Source organism: Eumetopias jubatus, unplaced genomic scaffold (genome assembly GCF_037043125.1).
Source record: "Eumetopias jubatus isolate StellerSeaLion01/CBP00866 unplaced genomic scaffold, mEumJub1_p1.0 scaffold_14, whole genome shotgun sequence".
Classification (NCBI taxonomy): Eukaryota; Metazoa; Chordata; class Mammalia; order Carnivora; family Otariidae; genus Eumetopias; species Eumetopias jubatus.
Genome location: NW_028274820.1, coordinates 75,310,555 through 75,330,173, shown reverse-complemented (window position 1 = coordinate 75,330,173; position 19,619 = coordinate 75,310,555). Strand labels below are relative to the sequence as shown.

The 19,619-nt window shown below is 39.1% G+C and overlaps 1 protein-coding gene across 1 annotated transcript; it reads right to left on the bottom strand.

Moving 5' to 3' along the window:
• Window positions 1–11,777: 11,777 nt before the first annotated feature.
• CAV2 (caveolin 2) lies at window positions 11,778–18,676 on the bottom strand. Its single transcript, XM_028104941.2, has 3 exons — window positions 18,468–18,676; window positions 17,955–18,142; window positions 11,778–13,024 (listed from the first exon to the last, which is right to left on the bottom strand). Exons 1-3 carry the CDS (start codon window positions 18,615–18,617, stop codon window positions 12,874–12,876), a joined length of 489 nt encoding a protein of 162 aa, XP_027960742.1. The 5' UTR covers window positions 18,618–18,676; the 3' UTR covers window positions 11,778–12,873.
• Window positions 18,677–19,619: the final 943 nt, after the last annotated feature.

The following is a 19,619-nucleotide window of genomic DNA, read 5'->3' as shown; positions in this document are numbered from 1 at the left end:
TAAATTCCAGGGGCTTATGAATTGCCAAGGAATCTCGGGGTGGGTCTGTGGAAGAGTCTCTTCCTTAGCTCTGCATCTTGGATCTGAGAGGTACATCATCAACCTGTCTGTCCTCAATCATTGGTCCATTCAGGGCACTGCTACTCTGTCCTTCATGCTCATTCAATATACCCCTTAGGGCTAGAGACACTTTTTGCTACTTCTGTTTTTTTCTTGGGGCTCTAGTTACATCTAATGAATTTGGGTGGGCAGGCCTGATGAAGCAGCACAGAGCCACCTGTGGTGAAGGTGCTGTAGAGAAGCAAAGAATTGCCCTGCCGTGGTACAGAGAAACTCTAGGGGGTTGCAATCTCCACAGGCCCTGCTCAGAAACAGGAGGCACAGATATCTCAACTATTAGATTCTCTTAATTTATCTGGGCCTCGGCTAAAGACACACATATGTCAAAAATCATTTTGCTTATTTTCCCAATTTCCTCTCCCTTGCGCCAGAAGCCATGCTTGCACATCACCCAACAATTTTTCTGTGCCCTGAATTCCCTCAGGGCATTCACCAAGGCTTTTAGAGTCAAGAAAAGCCTTATCTCTGCTTTTCTGCTGTAATGATCCTTCTGTAGGCATGGGGGTGGATGGGGTAGGGGAGGGCTCCAGGGACATCTAGAAAAGAACATAAGTTAACATTTCAGAAGTGTTATCATTCAGTTTTCTTTTTTCCCTTCAACCAAATCCTGCCAAAATTTTGCCAGTAACATCTTTCTTAAGCTCTATCTGGTATTTCTGAATTATAACAAACCCTTAAATTCAAATTTTAAATATAGAAGAACTTCTGCCAATATTTATATTTCACTGATAGCCTTACATTAAGGCTTTTATCCTTCTAATTAATTCAAAATATTGACAGTGGAATAAAATATCTGGCCTTTAGCTATCGTGTCAGTTTACAATTTTCTTATCAAATATTTTGTTATTAAGACCAAACCAATCTGAATGGTTATTTAATATGATTGAAATAAGATTAATTCTTGAGAAAACTTTTAGATAGCAAATTCTGTGTAGAAAAGTACAATTCTTTTTGGTGTCCTAACTAAAATTGGTAAAGGTATAGTTGTACGTACTAAATCAGCATAGATGAGGCTTTATGGCTATGTCTGAGTGATATCTCAATAGCTAATTAAAAGTGAAAGATGATGTGAACCAACACTTTTTTTGTAATCATCTATCCAATGCATATTTTAAAACTGAATTTTAGGGTGTATCAATTATTGCTAAAATAATTTGGCATAAATAAACTACTACAAAACTCAGTAGCTCAAGATCAACCATTTGTTCACACAGATCTTGGATTGGGTGGGCTGGAGCTTGGTTGATGTAGGCTGGGGTGGCTGGGGCAGCTCTGCTTTTCACTGCAAGTCTGTGGTGTCTCTGCTCCATGTCTGTGTCCTCCTTGGACCAGCAAGCTATTGAGGAAGATTTTTTTCATGATCCAAGAAATCGCAGCTACAAAAAAGGAAAAGGAAAAATATGTCACAGGCTCCTAGAAGCCTAGACCTGGAAATAACACACTGTTACTTCTGCCCCATTCTGTGGGCCAAGGCAAGTTACTCCACCTAGGCCAAAGTCAAGGATTGGGAAGTGAATTTTGTCAATGGTGAGACCATGGCAGGGTGTGAATATAAGAAGATATGAAGTTACCAAATCTACGTTAAATGCATTAGTTGTTAGGGATTGGTTTTTGGTTTCAGTTTTCCATGTTTTAATCTAGTTTGTTAGATATACTCTTTTGCTATCTTTTATTTAATTCTCATAAAGCTTTATATAGTATATTTAAAATCTTCCCATTATATAGTTGGTAACAGAAAAAATCTCAATCTTAAATGCCAACTTCTGTATGAAGATTCTCACATATGATGCTTGACAGAGGACTTCAGCGAGAGGGGCCTAGATGGGTCATAAGATGCACTTTCTTGAGATGCCTGGATGGCTTAGTTGGTTAAGTGGTTAAGTGTCTGCCCTCAGCTCTGGTCATGATCCTAGGGTCCTGGGACTGAGTCCCACATTGGGATCATTGCTCAGCAGGGAGCCTGCTTCTCCCTCTGCTTATGCTCTCTATCCCTCTCTGACAAATAAATAAATATGCTCTATGTCCCTCTGCTTATGCTCTCTATCATATATATGATATAATGTAACATATCTGCAATATTTACCATTTTATAATATACAAGTAGTGATTTTTTTTTTTTACTAGTGGAGTGTTTTAACAGCATATTAGAAAATAAAATCAACCGGATATTAGAACATCACATCTTTCACTTTAACAAATAATTAATTTAAAAATTCCATTTTGGGGCGCCTGGGTGGCTCAGTTGTTAAGCGTCTGCCTTTGGCTCAGGTCATGATCCTAGGGTCCTGGGATTGAGCCCCGCATCGGCTCCCTGCTCCGCGGGAAGCCTGCTTCTCCCTCTCCTTCTCTCCCTGCTTGTGTTCCCTCTCTTGCTGTGCCTCTCTGTGTCAAATAAATAAATAAAATCTTAAAAAAATAAAAATAAAAATTCCATTTTAACTATAATGAAATGATAAAGAATAAAATAATATTATCCCCTGAATACCAGCAAAAATTATAAGGAGATATAGACTTCCATATTTTTCTTAAGTTAATGTAAATATTTGGGAGGAGCCCTCCACAAAAGCCCTTTGTTTTGTAACCAACCCACCTGGCTTTAAGTCAGAGCTCCATTATATAACAAAGGAAACTCTCTTTCCTTTTGGCCCTTACCCTAGTAAATAAACTATTTACCAGGAGTTGCTTTTACCTGGGGGAAATTTATCTCTACAACCACTCCCTTTGAGGCAATGATGCTTAATCATAAAGCATTTCACTCTTCAAAAAGTATAAGTCCATATTGATCATTTTTTAAGTGGTTTGGTCTTTATAGAGAACTCTACTTTCTTATAATGATATGATGAGTTTGTTTTTTCACTAATTTCAGAGAAAATCTATGATTGCAACATCAGCTTTTGTACATACTAGAGGATGGGCTTAATTCTGCACTGCTGGTTTTTGCCTTCAATCAATTCAGCTTACTTCAGAGGAAATGTGAATGTTGTTTTAAAAGCAGGTGTGAGGGATTATAGTTATGAGACAGATTGTAGAATCCTTTCATAGGTCCAAGCAAATACCTCTGTCAGTTTTCTCTTTCTGCAGCTGCTTCATTGTCATCTCTCTCCATGTCTTACTCAAGCTTTGCTAGGGCCTCGTTACTCAAAGTGCGGTCCAGGGAGCTACGGCATCAACATCACTGGAGAGCTTGTTAGAATTCAGAATTTCAGGCCCAGTTCCTGATTTACTGAATCCAAATCTGCACTTTAACAAGATCTCCAGATTATTCGTATGCACATTACATTTCACTTCAAGAAGCTGTGATCTAGGCAAAACTTGAAAATGCACATTCTCTGAAAGCATTTTAAAAGGCAGGATTTATGCCAGCAAATACTACTTTCCAATGTAAGAACTATAAATGAGGAACCCCTCCCCCCACACACACAATTACATGCAAAAAAGCCTTTACATGATGGGAAGAGCAGTAGAACTGAAGCCTGGATGACTTAACAGGGAATCCCAACTCCAAAAGAGGAAGGAACAAACATACTATTAAAGAAATATTTGTAAACAAAGTGAAGGAACCATCATTTAAGGGGGAATCCTACAGGCTAAGTTGGCCAAGTTGCTTACAGGGAACTGGCAGTTCTTTTTATTTCTATAAACTGAAGGCTTCTTGGAATGTGAAATCAAGAATTACAAACTGGGTAGCAGCCAAGATGATTTTTTTTTTTTTTTGGTGGGAAAGGTCCTGAGCTATATTAAACTATCCCATTAGCCACACCCAAAAAAGTATTGTCCTGTAGCAAGATTTGAGGCACCACTGGCCCGTTAACTTTATAAGAAGACAGAGTGGTTTTTTTAGGGACCGCTTAAAGTAGCCCAAACCCATCTTGCACAATGAAGTGTTTCATGCTGGGCAGACTTCCCCGCAGATTTTAAGGCTGGGGAAATTTTCCTTTACAAATCTGAATATTTCTTCAACTCTAAGCATCATAAAATCATGAAAATCTTTAGATGAATCCCTAGTTCAATATGCAGCATAGAACCTGCCTGCATTTAATCTGTCCAGAGAGATTAATGCTTATCATTCCCAAAATTCTTCCAGGAAAAATATTTTATAATCTCCTTTTTGTCATTTCCCTTTGCTTGAATTTATTTATGATCACAGTCTTATTGCATGTATCTACTCTAATAAAATTTTCACATAAGAGAATTCCACTTAGGCTTTCTCTCAGAAAAAAAAATAGTTTTAATAAAATTGTTTCTTTGTACAAAATCTTTCATGTTTCATGTGGCCCTTCAATCACCTTTAGAATAAATAATATCAATAACTGGCTCTTTTTCAGGGGTCTATTTCAAATTTTGAATTATGATAGGAATTAGATGGATTAGATGAATTCCTCTCATCTAAATAAAATGTATGTAAATAATTCAGTTGATTGCTCACCTGTTTCTTCCACATGATAACAAATGATTTTTTGATGTTTTATTTCCAATGCTTTGACTATGCCTCTTTTATCCCCTTCCACCCCCTACATGGCTCCTGCACAAGAAGCCCATGAAATTGAGTATGTCAAGTACTCTGTGGAGATTTTCATTTTGTTTATATTATTTAACTTAAAATAATGTGGGCTATTCCTGTGACAGCCTCAGGTAGGTCATATCTAAACTGGAGAGGAAGGTTTGGTTTATCTTATGCTTCATTTTATATATTCTAGAGCCATGACTTCTCATTTTCAATATTGGTCCCCATTTTAATACTGATTAGTGATTATCTGTCACTTTGTAAGAAAATATGTATGTAAAAAGTATTTGCCATTTCATACACGTCCGTTTGGTGATTTCTTTAATTGGGTGCGTTGTAGTTTACAAAGTTTTAATCAGAAAGAATATTAAACTTTGTTAGATCATTTAAGACAAAGTTCGAAAGACATCAAGATCATATTTTGTGGTCCATTTAGTTTTTCTTTGTCTCACAGGAAAACTTTGTAAACCTTTACCCTTCACAGCCAGCTAAAGTGTTCAGTTCATTGGGCTGTATGGGAAAGGGGAGGAGGAGAAAAAGGAAAGGAAGAGAAGAATGGGTGGATGGATCAGTGCTAGTCCTTGCCAACACTGGGAAATATAAAGTCCGTGCCCTATGGTAGGGCCTAGCGTTATTATTATTATTCCAAAGCACAGACAGCATTATTATTTTAGATGTGAGTGAAGAATCAGGAGGAGAAATGGTTCTGGGGATCCCAATAGTTGTTATCACTATAGAAAAATGTTACATTTTTATATGTGTAAAATGGAAGACTATAATGTTGTTCTATAATAACACCTAATACCTTAGTAAAAATTACAAATATATAATTTTTTTACTAATATGCATATATACATACAAATGCTATCACACACTGCTATTGCAATTTTAAATTATATAAGCCTATTGAAAAGCAATATGACAATATACAACCACGCCATTAATATGATTGCATACTTCAATCCAATTTTTCTGCTTTTGAAAATTTATCATGAGAAAATTACCCTATAAGAGGAAAAAAATCATATATGGTTTTCCCTGGGATTTCTAAGATTAAACAACTGCTAATAAGACTAGATAAATTATTAAAAGATTTACCAACTGACAAGAAATTTCCAACCAAGTGAGAAAAGATACAAAATATGGCCTCTGTTTAGAAAAAATATATGCTTAGTCTAAATAGAAATTAATACTGTAATTATTAGTATTTTACATGTCAAGCTGTCAAGTACTGAGGAGAAATATCATCATTGTGCTTTTGATACATATAAAGATGTCTTTGTTAAAGATAGTGAAATTTTATGAAACTTACAACAGATAGGAATAATGGTATTTGAAAAATATTTTTCTGACCTAAGCTAAAGTGTAGGGCCTAGAGCTCAGATCATAAAGGGAAGGAAAGGGTGTGCTCAGGATAGCAGGGTGTGAGGCTTGGGGAGGGCTCAGGGATCAGAAGGGGACAGAGTGAGGAGGGTACAGGGAACTCACCAGTTTGAGGGGAGCTCTTACCACTGAGGACTTGGAACTGACTCCATTGATCAGAGAAAGGGAAAAAAAGGGTGCTTCTCAGGGCAGGAAAGGTGACATGACTGAATGATGAATGAAAAAGAAGAATTTGGCTGGAAGGGAGAACAAATTTTTGAATAGCTATGCACACATGCTAGAAATAGCAAATCACCTCTGTAGTGATTAAGAACCTAGATTCTGGTGTTAGATTCTTTTGGCTCAAATCCTGACTCCCATTATGATCTCGGGAAAATCCCTCAACTGCAGGGCAACAGTTTACTCTTCTGAAAAATGGGGATGATGATAAAAGCCATATCATAGGGTTATCACGCAGATTAAATAAATGCCTAGCAGGTAATAAATGCTCACCAAATATCAGTGTTAGTGTTTGTACCAGAGATATTCTCCTGCTGGTATCAGGCATGAAGGATTCCAGCCAGTTTCCCCTCAGTAAAAGAAGCATGTTAATCCTTGCTACTTGCCTCACTGGGAAATTGTGTGTTTACCCCTGCAGCTTTCCAAATGACTTCTTGTTTCACTGTCCCAGTTAGCTGAGCCAGCAGTTGGCTGGAACCGGTATGCCATTCAGCTAGAGAAGCAGGTCCTGCTTACTGCCCTTCCCTCCCCTTTTGTTACTGGCAGGTGCTTGATGACAAGCTACTGGGAGGCAGGGAAAGAAAAGAATGCTCCAAAGATGACCTTTTGCTCTGATCTCTTCCTGAAGCATTTATGTCTGGGAGAAATATTTGCCCTTGCTTACGTGCTGTTTCCCACTCTGAGTCATGTCTCTTCCTTTCTCTCATCATTTTCCACCCCTACCTTTTCCTATAATGGCAAAAACCACTTCTCCGGCCGTGCAGCCAAGCCGAGTGACCTAACACGTCCAAGTGCAGGCGGATAGGTGCCTCTGTCCTATTTTTGGATAATTGTTGAAGTGGTGTCCTCTGATTTCTCTGACTGCTGCATGGTCTTTCTTTGCTACAGACACATGGCAACAGTCAACAGCACAGAGAGGCAAGGTGGGAGAGAGACCGATGGTCAGAAGTTGTAGTTCTGTTTTTACTCTAACTTTTGCTTTTCTGCATTGTCTTTGGGGCACGTGGTGGTAGCAGAACCTTCACACCCGCTTCCAGGGCCCTTTTCCTTCAATAAAACATAAGTAACTTTTCTTTATGGAAAAAAGAAAAGTCTTTAGATGACTTCAACTCCCTTTATCCCTGTTTATTTTCCATTGTCCCCTTCACTAGAGATTTGGGGGCAGGAATGTCCAAAAGCAAAGCTGTGATGGGTGACGATTGTGACTTTGGAGCCTCCTATTTTCCCTTTTTCTGTCCCAACTTCCTCTTTGGTACTCTCATGTGGAGCTCAGGTCAAAGCCCTCACTCTCAGGTCCCTTATGTAGTTTTCAATATCCCCTTCTCAGGTCCTTCATTCACATAAAGTAATGGATGACTGCTCATAGATTGAAATGTTACCCCACCCAAGGGCATCTTTTACTTAAACAGGCATCCAAGTGTAGGGTTCCATTGGTGGTAGGTCAGATATAGTCCAAAGAAAAAGGCTGAGGAGGGGGGTGCCTGGGTGGCTCAGTCATTAAGCGTCTGCCTTCGGCTCAGGTCATGGTCCCAGGGTCCTGGGATCAAGCCCCGCATCGGGCTCCCTGCTCAGCGGGAAGCCTGCTTCTCCCTCTCGCACTCCGCCTGCTTGTGTCCCCTCTCTTGTGTTCTCTCTCTTTCTGTCAAATAAATAAATAAAATATTAAAAAATAAAAAAGGAAAAAGTATGAGGAGCAGGTACAAAAATGTCTTAAAAATATAACAAAGGGTCCCTTCTTTTGCTCATTTTGCCATTTGGGGGTGAAAAGGGAGAGGAAACTGGGATGATTAAATTATGGAAGCCTGAATTGTTTTTATTCCTAAAAATTATTGCCTGAATATCTAGTATATCTTTATCCTCTGCTTCCTCCTCCTTTAATCCTTTCCCTTGTCCTTCTATACACATAGATATACCTTGAAGGAAAGAAATATACTAAATCCTGGTTTATGATAAGTTGTGTTTAGTGGTGGTAATCTTTCACTGCAGTACTACCTACGTTGTTTTTTTTTTTTAGTTTCTTAATGTGTAGCCTTTTTAACATTCTTTAAGCTCTTTTTACCTTAAATAAACATTCTAAAATGACAATTTGCAAGCTAAAGAAACTGAGCCATTTTTATATGATTATTATGCTATTTAATTTGTCCTGGGATTCCAATGAGACGATGTATCGGACTGTGTTTTCTAAAATGTAAAAAACTCCATAAAACAGTCTTTTACTATTATACATTTCAAAATGAGAAATAGGATAGTAAAAGAAATAGCAATATTTAAAAAATACCAGAATGTTTCCAAATGAGCTTTTTAGTGCTAGTATTTCCTACCCCTGAGATGTGAAAATACATTTCATTCAGATAAGAGAATTGAGAGTAAGGACAAGCATTACCCCAAAGGATGAAATACACCTAACCTGTTTTACATACATTTTTGTTGTCCCAACTTGATTCATGAGTGAGAAAATGGCAAGAAAGGAAATCTTATTAGAATCAGTACATTTCAGACCTCTCTTGAAAATAAAATTATGAAGTTGAAATGTGATTCCCATCTCAGCTCTGCAGTCATTCCTAGTTTTCTTCAATTATTTATGCACATGGTCATTCATTCAGAAAATAGTGATTGAGCTCACTGACTGCTGGGCATCATTTCAGAATCTCCGGAAACACAGATGAAGTCATGGTTTTGGTTCTCAAAAACCATCTAGCAGTCTAGAGGGGTTTAACAGGGTTAGTTTTACCATGTGGGAAGTGATAATAGGGGTTTGCACAAGATTTTATCTGAAGACACAGAAGAGGCACTTGATGTGGCGGAGTTTTAGAAGCGGGGGTGGGACAGGCCACGAGGAGGGATGTTGGCATGGGGACAGAGGAGAGGGTTGCACACACAAGAACAGAATGGCACTTCTGTGAGGGCTAGAGTAGGCACTGGCTGAAGATAGCAATGGGTTGAGAGTGAAGGCCTTGTATCCATAGTTTAAGAGTTTGGATTTTGGTCTAAGGGCAGTCACATACAATTGATTGTTTTATGCAGGAGAATGTCAGGGGAGTTTTGGTAAGATCCCTTTATTTTTTGAAAAGGAAGATGGATTGGGGAAGATCATTGAAGGCTGGAAGTGAGGCCCATTAAGAGGCTGTGACAACTAGCTAGGCAAAAGATGAAGATGGCAATGATTACGGTCTTATAGCAGTGATTTTGGTAGAAACATCTTCAAATAAAATATATTTTTAATTAATTAAAAAAATAGAATTAAACAGTATTTTCAGAGAAAATGTAACAACAATAAAGAATCAGCATTGTTAAAGATCTACGAATCCCCATCATGGAGAATCAAAGGCACATACTCATTTTCACAATCAACTGAAGATTGAAAAGTAAATGTATTCGTTATTATCTTTATAGCACATCAGCCCTCTAATTGATAGAAAATTTGTGACTTTTAAAAAATTCCTGGTCTGAACAGCTAGATTGGTTTGCATATACATAGGCAAGTCTTTATCCTACTTAAGTCACAGAAAGCAATGAGATGCGAAACTCCTGAGATCCTTAGTTCAATTCTTTCATTAGAGATAAGAAAACTGAGACCCTGAGATTAAACCCCTTGCAGGTGACACACCTCAGTAATGGCAGTGCTGAGACTAGAATCCAGATGCCTAATCTGGAGGGCAGGGCCCTTTTTATTGTACTGGAACAGCTTCCCAAGAAAGGCATCTAAATAAATTAATGGGATGTGGATGACTATTGAAAAGAGGAGATTTTTAAGTTCTTCAAAACTATAAAAAGCATTTTAGAAAGCCAAACACCTGCTTTATTATTAGAGGCTGGTCATTTTTCCAGATTAACTGACGAGAAAATCCATGCCAATATCAGCAACTACTCTTCTCATACTCACTTTCCAAAAATAATTTTGGACTCTAGTCTGGCTTCATGGTACCAGCATCCAAGTACATGTGATTTATATTGTTTTACTTTCTTATTTAAAAAATTGAAAACAGAAATATCAGTTTATTTAGGATTAGCAAGAGACTTCCATTTCATGAGGAAGATGAAGTATGATGGGTTTGTGAACCATTCATTGTGTATACTATTCATCAAATGATATAAAAATTTATAGGGAACCTGCTTAAGTGCTGGGAAAACAAATAAATTACCAATCCCATAATTTTTCACAAATATATTCCTGAATAAGCAGTAACTTATGTATTTTTTTCTATTATGGGTTTATAAGAAGGTTTAAAAAGTTTATTGATCAGTTTCTTATCTAATGTAATAAAAACAATGAACACATTTTATGGGTTTTTAAAAAGTTTATTACAAATACTCATCATTTGCCCCACCCCCAAATAAAAGAACCAACATATTTGCATATGAAACCTGAATCCACTTGGTACAAAATTTCAGTCTTTGAAATAAAATAGTTAATGGCAAATCTCAAAAAAATTAATTTTGATGAATAATCAATGCTACTCAGAAATAAGGAAATCATATGTCTCACTTGCTAAAAGTTAATGGTTTGCTATATATTTTGGCTTTAAAACTTATTGATAGCTATTTGAAAAGATATGATTTATTTAAGCTTATGATTTATTTAAATGCATATTTTATTAATCAAATACTTTTGGCCAATCAACATATCCAAATATTTTAAAAAACACTTTAAATACAACTATATAGTTGTATAGTTTATAGTATAACTGTAAAGTCACAAGACTGATCTTTTTAACTAACATAAAATCTATGTAGTCAAATGAGTGGTAATGTTTTAAGGTAATCAAGAGAATCTTTTCTAAGGATGCTACAATGGCCTAGAGGCAGTTTTGAAGTCTCTTTTGTAGCTTCTCTTCAAAAGGATAGGAGTTTCATAATTTAATCATTTGTTTACTTTGGCCCCCAATAGTATTCCAGTTAAATCATCCTTTATATTCACCAGTCCTGGCAATCTGGAAAAGTAAAATTAATCTTCACTGAATGAAGATTTGTTATCTATGAAGATATTCAAAGGAATGTTAATTCAGGTTCTGATAATTCTGAAATTTGAGCATTTACAAACTTTTAAGATGTGTAAATTATAGTAACCACTTACATCATAGACATCTTTTGTACATGCCTATTATTTTGGAATAATGAGATTTTTAAAACAACAGTGACTCATAACATTGAAATAGGACTCTACAATTCAAAAGTGATAAGAATAATTTTATACTGTGTAACAAATCCCATCAGACAACATCATGAAAGTCTGTATCTGTTAGTCTTTTACATATATATATATGTGTGTGTATATATATATATATATATATAGTAGCTCAATAGCATGGGCCCAAAAAATTGACAACTTTCCTGTAAGTCTCTCTCCATGAATCACTGTAGTTGAAATAGTACGTAAGTGTCAGAAATAGCCTTTATGTAAAATGTTTATTAAATAGCACCAGTATTACTTGAAGGTAAAGTGAGACATCAACAAGAACGCATTACAAGTTTAATTTCTTTTTTTGTTTTTTTTTTTTAAAGAATTTTATTTATCTGAGAGAGAGAGAGACAGAACGCAAGCAGGGGAAGGGGCAGAGGCAGAGGCAGAAGGAGAAGCAGAAGCCCCACTGAGCAGGGAGCCCCATGCAGGGCTCAATCTCCAGACTCCCGGATAATGACCTGAGCCGAAGGCAGACACCCAGCTGACTGAGCCACCCAGGTGCCCCACAAGTTTAATTTCTAACTACAAGAGCGAAAGCATCTCCCAGATGAAATACCAGTTAGATTTGGATTAATTTTAAGGTCACAGCCAGAAAAAGTTCAGTCATAAAACATTTCAAGATTTTGCTTGGAAAAGTTAGAAAGAAAAACCTTGTATATCGCTCTTTTACATTCTATTCCCAAAGAAGATATATATGCTTACATAATCAAGACAGTGCAATCTCGCCAATGAAGGCCCCATGAAAGAGACATTTACTCATTCTATATATTAGTTCAACAAGATAACAAATATAATAAAAGTACTTAAAAGCAATCTGATTAGAGCAACATTTACATTAAGTACAAAATATACAGTACAATGAAACATCTTATTAAATAGACCTGTAGGTTAACAATATCTTATTTAAAGGTACACACATTCATTATCTATTTTCACATTTATTGTCCTATTATATTTGATAGCGCCTATCACCACTGCATGCTTTTGTTACTATAATTTCTAGGATCTTTGTATATTTTTTTTGTAAGTATTCCCATGACTTTATCTGCAAAGGTAATTTTAAAAGTATTACTTTCAGAGTAAAAAAATAAGAAATTCCATATTTTTACAAGCAGTTGTGCACAAAACTATTATAGTGTTTGAGAAATGTCCCTTGATCTTTATAAATTCATCATTATAAAATGTATACTTTTGTACTAAAGTAAAAACTGCGTTTAAAATTAAGTGTTGCCAACCTACTGTACAATTCTGGCTCTAAAGTTAGAAGTGAAATCCTTGACTATTAATTAGAAAAGCATTATTTGAAAAGATCTGCCAATAAACATTTCTAAATGTGGTTGCCAATCTTAAAAATTTTCTTAATTAGAACAGTTGGGAATGCTTAGAACAGAACAGTAGTGCTTTTACATTATAACAACCAAGAAGTATTACAGTATCCAAATCTCCAGACCTGGGGTCCAAGTGTTCAGTCATGACTCAGTTGCAGGCTGACAGAAGAGAAGCTGCGTCCTACACTTGTGCACAATGGGGCGATGACAACATCTGTTACACTCTTCCATATTGTCTGCACTGAAGGCAGGACCATTAGGCAGGTCTTTACAAAAGGCATTATAATCCTGGAATGGAGGAAGAGATTTGTGTAAGGATTATTGGTGTTGCCAAATAAGGCCACTGACTCTTGCACATGCATGAAAAGATGTAATAATGGCCTAATTCACCTAAATTTGAACATTTGAAACAAGTAAACAGTGACCCACATAGTGATAAGATGCACAGAGATATGTTGCTTAAAAAAATAAACAGGCACGTAGATGGTGGCATGTTATCTGAAACAGTAAAACAAAAAATAAATAAAATGGTAAATGTATCTACCTGATCTCTGCCCCTAAACATTAACCTGCTTAATTCTTCATATTTCCCTGGAGTTGTGCTTGCTGGTAGCCTTTCCCATTGCCTCATTCCACTTCCCTACCCCTTGGGCCAGGCTGGGTTGGACACTCCCTTTTTGTGCTTCTAAAGTACTACAGCAAAATTTTTTTTTTTTTTTAAGATTTTATTTATTTATTCATGAGAGAGAGAGAGGCACAGGGAGAAGCAGGCTCCCAAGGAGCAGGGAGCCCGATGTGGGACTCGATCCCAGGACCCTGGGATCATGATCTGAGCTGAAGGCAGACGCTTAACCATCTGAGCCACCCAGGTGCCCAAAATTTCTTAGTCCTTAAATTTACCAAAGGGTGTCATAAGTAGATGGCTATACTTCTGTCTTTTCTACTAGAATGGAAGCTCTTTAAGTGAAGACATCCTTGACCTTTATTAAAGGTTGGGCTGAAGTGAACTTAGCACTGTCATGCTTAATATTACTCATTTTTCACAATTACATACACTGAAAAGAGCTGTGTGGTAGAGTTAAAAGAACCCTGCAATTATGTCAGAACTCTTAGACAAAACAAAAAAAACCCAGACTATCCTGAAATTATTTTTTCCATATGTCTTTTCTTAAGATGACTGCAAATGTTCATATTCCTCAGGCTGATTAATTTTCTCTGTAATCCTCTGAATAATGCTCTCTATTGTAGTAGTGCTATTTGAGCACAAAAGTATCTTTGAATTCTCAGGAATTGCTGGTAGCCTGAATGGAATTTTTATTATTATCTGGATGGGCACAAGGAAGTAAGGTTGATTTTCTTGGTTTGCTATTAAAATGTGACTTAAATAAAGGTCTGTTGTGCTTAGCCAACAGTGAAGGGAAGATCAGGCAACTGTCTGATTGAGATATTTTTAGAATACTGAATTATTCATATGGACTGCATACACATTTATATTTATCTCATATTTTGTTCCAAGTGCTAAAGACTTAAAGAAATTTTTAAAGAAAATTAATTACTAGGTGTTTCAAAGCTAAACAGTTGAATAGAAACCCGAATGATGACAACTTTTGACTTTTTATCCCATTATGTTTCTCACTTGATGTGTGGCCTTGGGCATATCACTACAAATGAAAGTAGCCAATCTTAGAGATTGGCTATAAGGATTAACACTTAATATGCACCCTTGAAATGTCTATATGATGCTGTCATTCTAATGTATATATGATGCCATCTATATATAGGTAGAACAATTTGCAGTCAGAATATACAGTGAAAACAATCTCAAATTGATGTACTGTAAGACTAAAGTTTAAATCAGAAAGCTTCCTAACTGAATCTACTTCACTGAGAATATACTTTCCACTCTTCCGTAGGCTAAGACATTTTCTATCCCATAACTTCTTAGATCTCTATGTCCTAAAAGGGAAGCACAGGACAAAAGTGGACTTTCCAGTTCAGCAAAGTACAGCTGCTTACTTTTGAGACTTCAGTTGATAGGATATGGTAAACTAATTTTATTTTCTTTAAGTTGTTGTTCTCTGTGGGTCAGAGGATCCAATGATCCAAACACTTCTGTTTTTTTTTTTTTTTTTTAAAGCTTTTATTTATTTATTTGAGAGAGAGAGCATGAAGGGGGTGAAGGGCAGAGGGAGAAGCAGACTCCCCTCTGAGCAGGGAGCCCGATGAGGGACTTGATCCAGGGACTCCTGGATCATGACCTGAGCCGAAGGCAGACACTTAACTGACTTAGCCAACCAGGCACCCGATCCAAACATTTCTTAAAGAAATCTTATAAGATTATACATTCCTCCACTGGACAAAGCCCTTGGGACAGAGACTTTTACTTAGCTTTGTATTAACTGTAGTGTCATGTGGATTGCATTGTCATAGCAATTTGCTATATTAAAAATCTCTTCTAGAAGTGAAATTGCTACTACTATATTTCTATAAGTTGGACTATCTATTTGAATTGCATCCCAGCAAAAACAAATGGTAAGGGAGCTCCAGCCACATTTCTTTGATATGATCCCCTTATGACCAATAATCTGCTGTTGCCAAACGGTGGCTATCTGTCTGAATGTGATATGGTATCAAAACAACCCACTGGTCCCTCATGACCTGTACTTCTGACCTAGGATCCAGCATCACCAGATTGAGTTCTGGGTGTTGTTGTTGTTATTTGTTTGTTTAAGGAATCTAAAATCAGATCCATTGTGACGATGTGATGTGGTTCGAATACCTAATACTGCACACTTTCATAACTTTGGTTCCCAACCTCTGGTAATAACAACCCCTAACCCCTGCCAAAAGAAAAGAAAGAAAGAGAAGTAAAACAATGCAGGAGAAAGGCTCACTCAAATAGGTTTGTTTTTTTATAAGGCCTCTCCTTGATCTGGTCTTATCATGTCATGGGAATGTAATCCATTAATGATAAACCTATTTTATCAAGATATAAACTAACTTTTAAGCATTTTTTTGTTTGAAGTAACTCCTCAAATGCAATCACAGCTGCCTGATGATGAATGGATGATTGTTAAATATTAATGACCCACATGAACGTAATTGGAAAAACAAGCTGAGGTTAAATAATACATTTTATGTGTCTGAAAAAGAAATGGTTTGATGATTCACCATTGGAAGCACTGCACACAAAAAAAACCCTTGTTTTCAGGAGAGCCAGGTGAAGAGAAGCATCATTTGGTAACTGGCTTTACTTATATCTTTCCACCATTTAGTAAATGAAAACCATTTTGTTTTCAATTCCTCAGCGAGTGCTTTAGGAAAGCCCAGCTTTGTTGATTATAAATATGGCACTCTGTAGTTCCAAACAGCTTAATAGCCAACATTTCACAATATGCTATGTGGTCACTCCGTTTTTCACATTTTTGAAAGAGGTTAGATGACTGGTTTTGGTTAATTAGGAATACAAAATTTTATGTGCTGGCTTAGGCCTCTTTTAAAAAATCCATGTGCTACTGTCAGAATATAAGCTAACTATGCATCTGGCCTTTGTGAATTTGCTTATGTATAAAGGCAGAGATTTTCATTCCTCTGGCAGTCTTTTGTCACTTTCAATATATTTTAGTTGTTTTCCATCTTTAGCGATCAAATTAAATTGGTGTTCTTTGTCTTTTACTTACTTGAATTTTTATTTATCCTTTTTTATTTTTAAGATTTATTTATTTATTTGAGAGAGAGAGCGAGAGACAGCGTGCGAGTAAGGGGGAAGGACAAAGAGGGAGACAAAGAATCCTCAAGCAGACTCCACACTGAGCGCCGAGCCTGACACAAGGTTCGATCTCTTGACCCTGAGATCATGACCTCAGCTGAAATCAAGAGTTGGTCATTTGACAAACTGAGCCACCCAGGCACCCAGAATTTTTATTTATCCTTTAAAAGACTTTTTAGGCTCCTTTTTCTCTATGAAGCCTTCCCAGTGCCTCCCTCTTCCACTACAGGTTTAACAATTTTCCTCAGCATCTACTTCTGTACATAGCCAGCTGCCCTGTTTTGCTGAGTAAACTGAAGGCAGATCCTACATCTTACTCATCCTTGGCCTAGGGCCCAGCACAAACTAAGCACTCAATAAATTTATCTCCTTGAGCTAACTAGCTAGCTAAGAAACTAAAGGAAATTGATTTACAAGGTAAAGGGGAATTGAGAATAATTTTGTAACTTCTAACAAAGAACACAACATGTGTTAGGGTGTGGCAATACCATATGAAGGGATTAGGAAAGACATGGAGGCATTTAGGATTATACATTTTGCCAGGACTGTCCTAAAGCACAATATTGACAACTGTTGCAATACTGGGGGATGATCAGAATGTTCTTTCTCTCAGGACAAAGTGAATATCTTTTAAAACCATAAATATAACATTTTCCTTTAAAAATTTTTTAGTGCTTAAAAAGTTCTCCAAAGTTTTATGATGCATTTTGAGTATGAATAAAGTTACTCAAAACATCCTATTAATGCCCAGTAGGTTTCTGTACTTATTTCCCCTTTAAGTTGATGCCCCTCCCCATGTTGTCTCAAAGATGAAAAAGTACTTTGGAGTCCTTCTCATTTCATTATCCTGCAGCTTGAGTTTTCATTCATTTCTGTTGGGGGCCCCGCACCTTAATTGCACACACACAGCATCTCCTCTGGTCTCATCCTTGCCATTTGCTAGTGGCAGGATTGGAGCAGCCCCTCCATAGCACTGCTAACCAGGCCTGATATCCCTGTTCAGTTATACTGTCACTGGCATTCTGCTCAGAGATCACTTTTGTTTTAGCCCAAGCACAGGTGGTGACTGAATAAAAGGTGATGAAAGAAATAAGAGCCTTGCCCAGAACCACTGGCACAAGTCATAACTCGGCCCTGTAAGAGAACAGCCTGGGGCAGGAAGCATGGCCTCCAGGTCTCCACCTCCAGTCAGCTGGGCCTTATTAACATCAGAAGGAAAATCACACCTGAGGACAGAGGAACATTACTTCTGTTTAAACTCCTAACTCAACCTATGATTCTAAAGAAAGCACACTGCCCTTCAAGGCCTCCCGGTTCTTGCTACTGTGGTGAGCTGATGCGTGTTCTTCTTGCAAGCCCGCCTTGGGAGAAGGGGAGTGCAGAGGGCAGGTGGCAAAGAACATTCCTACGTTTCAGAAAGTCCGTCCACCCCGGTGTGCCCCTTCTCACCAGATGTGCAGACAGCTGAGGGTGGCAAAGAGAATTCCCGCAGCGAAGGCCATGGGGATAGCCAGGAACAACGTCAGGAACTTATAGATCACGTATTTGCTGATTTCAAAGAGGGCATGGCTGCAAATCCACACTTTGTCAAAGGAGTGTGTAGACACCGGCTCTGCAATCACATCCTCGAAGCCCACCTGCAGAGGCAAGACACAGGAATCCCCAACTGTCACCCAACCTAAAGCCCGGGAAACCAGGAGTGCTCTGGTGGGAGAAGCGAGGAGAAAGGAGCTGGCTGGGTGCCCTACCTTCTCTTAGGGTGAGGTTGGGCACACAAGAACTTGGCTAAGAATTCCTAGTTACACAGGCGGCCCCACGGCATGTGAGTTCCGGGTCCTGGACCCTGGGCGGCTGACCCAGTGCCGAGGGTGGGGGCTGGGGTCCGGGCGGGGGTAAACGGGGCACCCGTGTCCCCAAGCCTTGGCGGGGCCCAGGTTACGGCCCGCCCCCAGGCTTCTTCACCTTGAGATGCGAGTTGAGCCGGTGGGGATCCCGGTCGGAGTCCGAGTCCGCGAACTTATCCAGGTCCGCGTAGTCGACGCCGCTGTGGCGGCTGTAGGCATCGTCGTCCATGAAGAGCTGGATGTCTGCTTTCTCGGTCTCCAGCCCCATCGCAGCGCTCGGTGCGCGGCGGCGGCTGCAGCCCGGCCGGCGCGTCCTCCCCTTCCCGTCGCGCCCGGCCCCGCCTCGCCTCGCCTCTCCCTGCGCGGCCCGGGCGGCGGCTCCTTCCCGCTGCGGGCTACCGCTGCGGGTGGGGGCCCGACTCGAGCCCCGCCTCGCTGCCCGGCCTGAGGGGCGGGAACCGGACGCAGCCGGAGAGGTGGCTCCCGCCCAGAAGAGTCCCGCCGCCACTTCTTGGCCGGGTCCACGTCTGCCTCCCGGCCGTTAATGCTCCCAACAGGCACATTCCAACCCTGCACAGGGGGGCGAAGCGTGCCGTGGGGACGAGGACCCGTATTCCAGCCACACAGGAGCCAGAGAGACCCCTGGGTCTTACCGCTTGATGCTTAGAACTGGGATTCTTAAGAGCTGTCCAGGGATGATGGACTTCCTGCAGGGAGGCAGCTAGGTGGTTAGGAGCATGGGTATAGAATCACAAGGTTTGTCTTAACCTCCCAGCTCTACCGTTTACTATGTGTGCCCGGGACCTCAACTAACTCCTTGTAAAATGGGAGCAATTGGGGGCGCCTGGGTGGCTCAGTCGGCTGAGCGTCTGCCTTCGCTCAGGTCATGATCCCAGGGTTCTGCTCAGCGGGGAGTCTGCTTCTCCCTCTGCCCCTCCCCACTGCTCGCTCGCGCTCTCTCTCAAATACTTAAAAGTCTTTTTAAAAAATGGGAGCAGTTGTTCCTGCCTCACATAGTTGTTGCTTGAGAATTAAATTCCTGTAGAACTCTTACATGGTCTCTAACACACAGGACACACCTGATTGCCAGGCAATCCCACAAGTGGTAGAGGATCCAGGAAGCACGTCAGCTCTTTATAGCTGTCCCCGTGCCCACAGATGCGGGAGCCTGCTGTAGGCAAGGTGAGGAAATGGAGTCAGTTTGGTGAGCTCCCTGTTCCTAGGCGTTTGCACTCTCAGAGCAGAGAGGCTGTCTCTCTCTCTTTTTCCT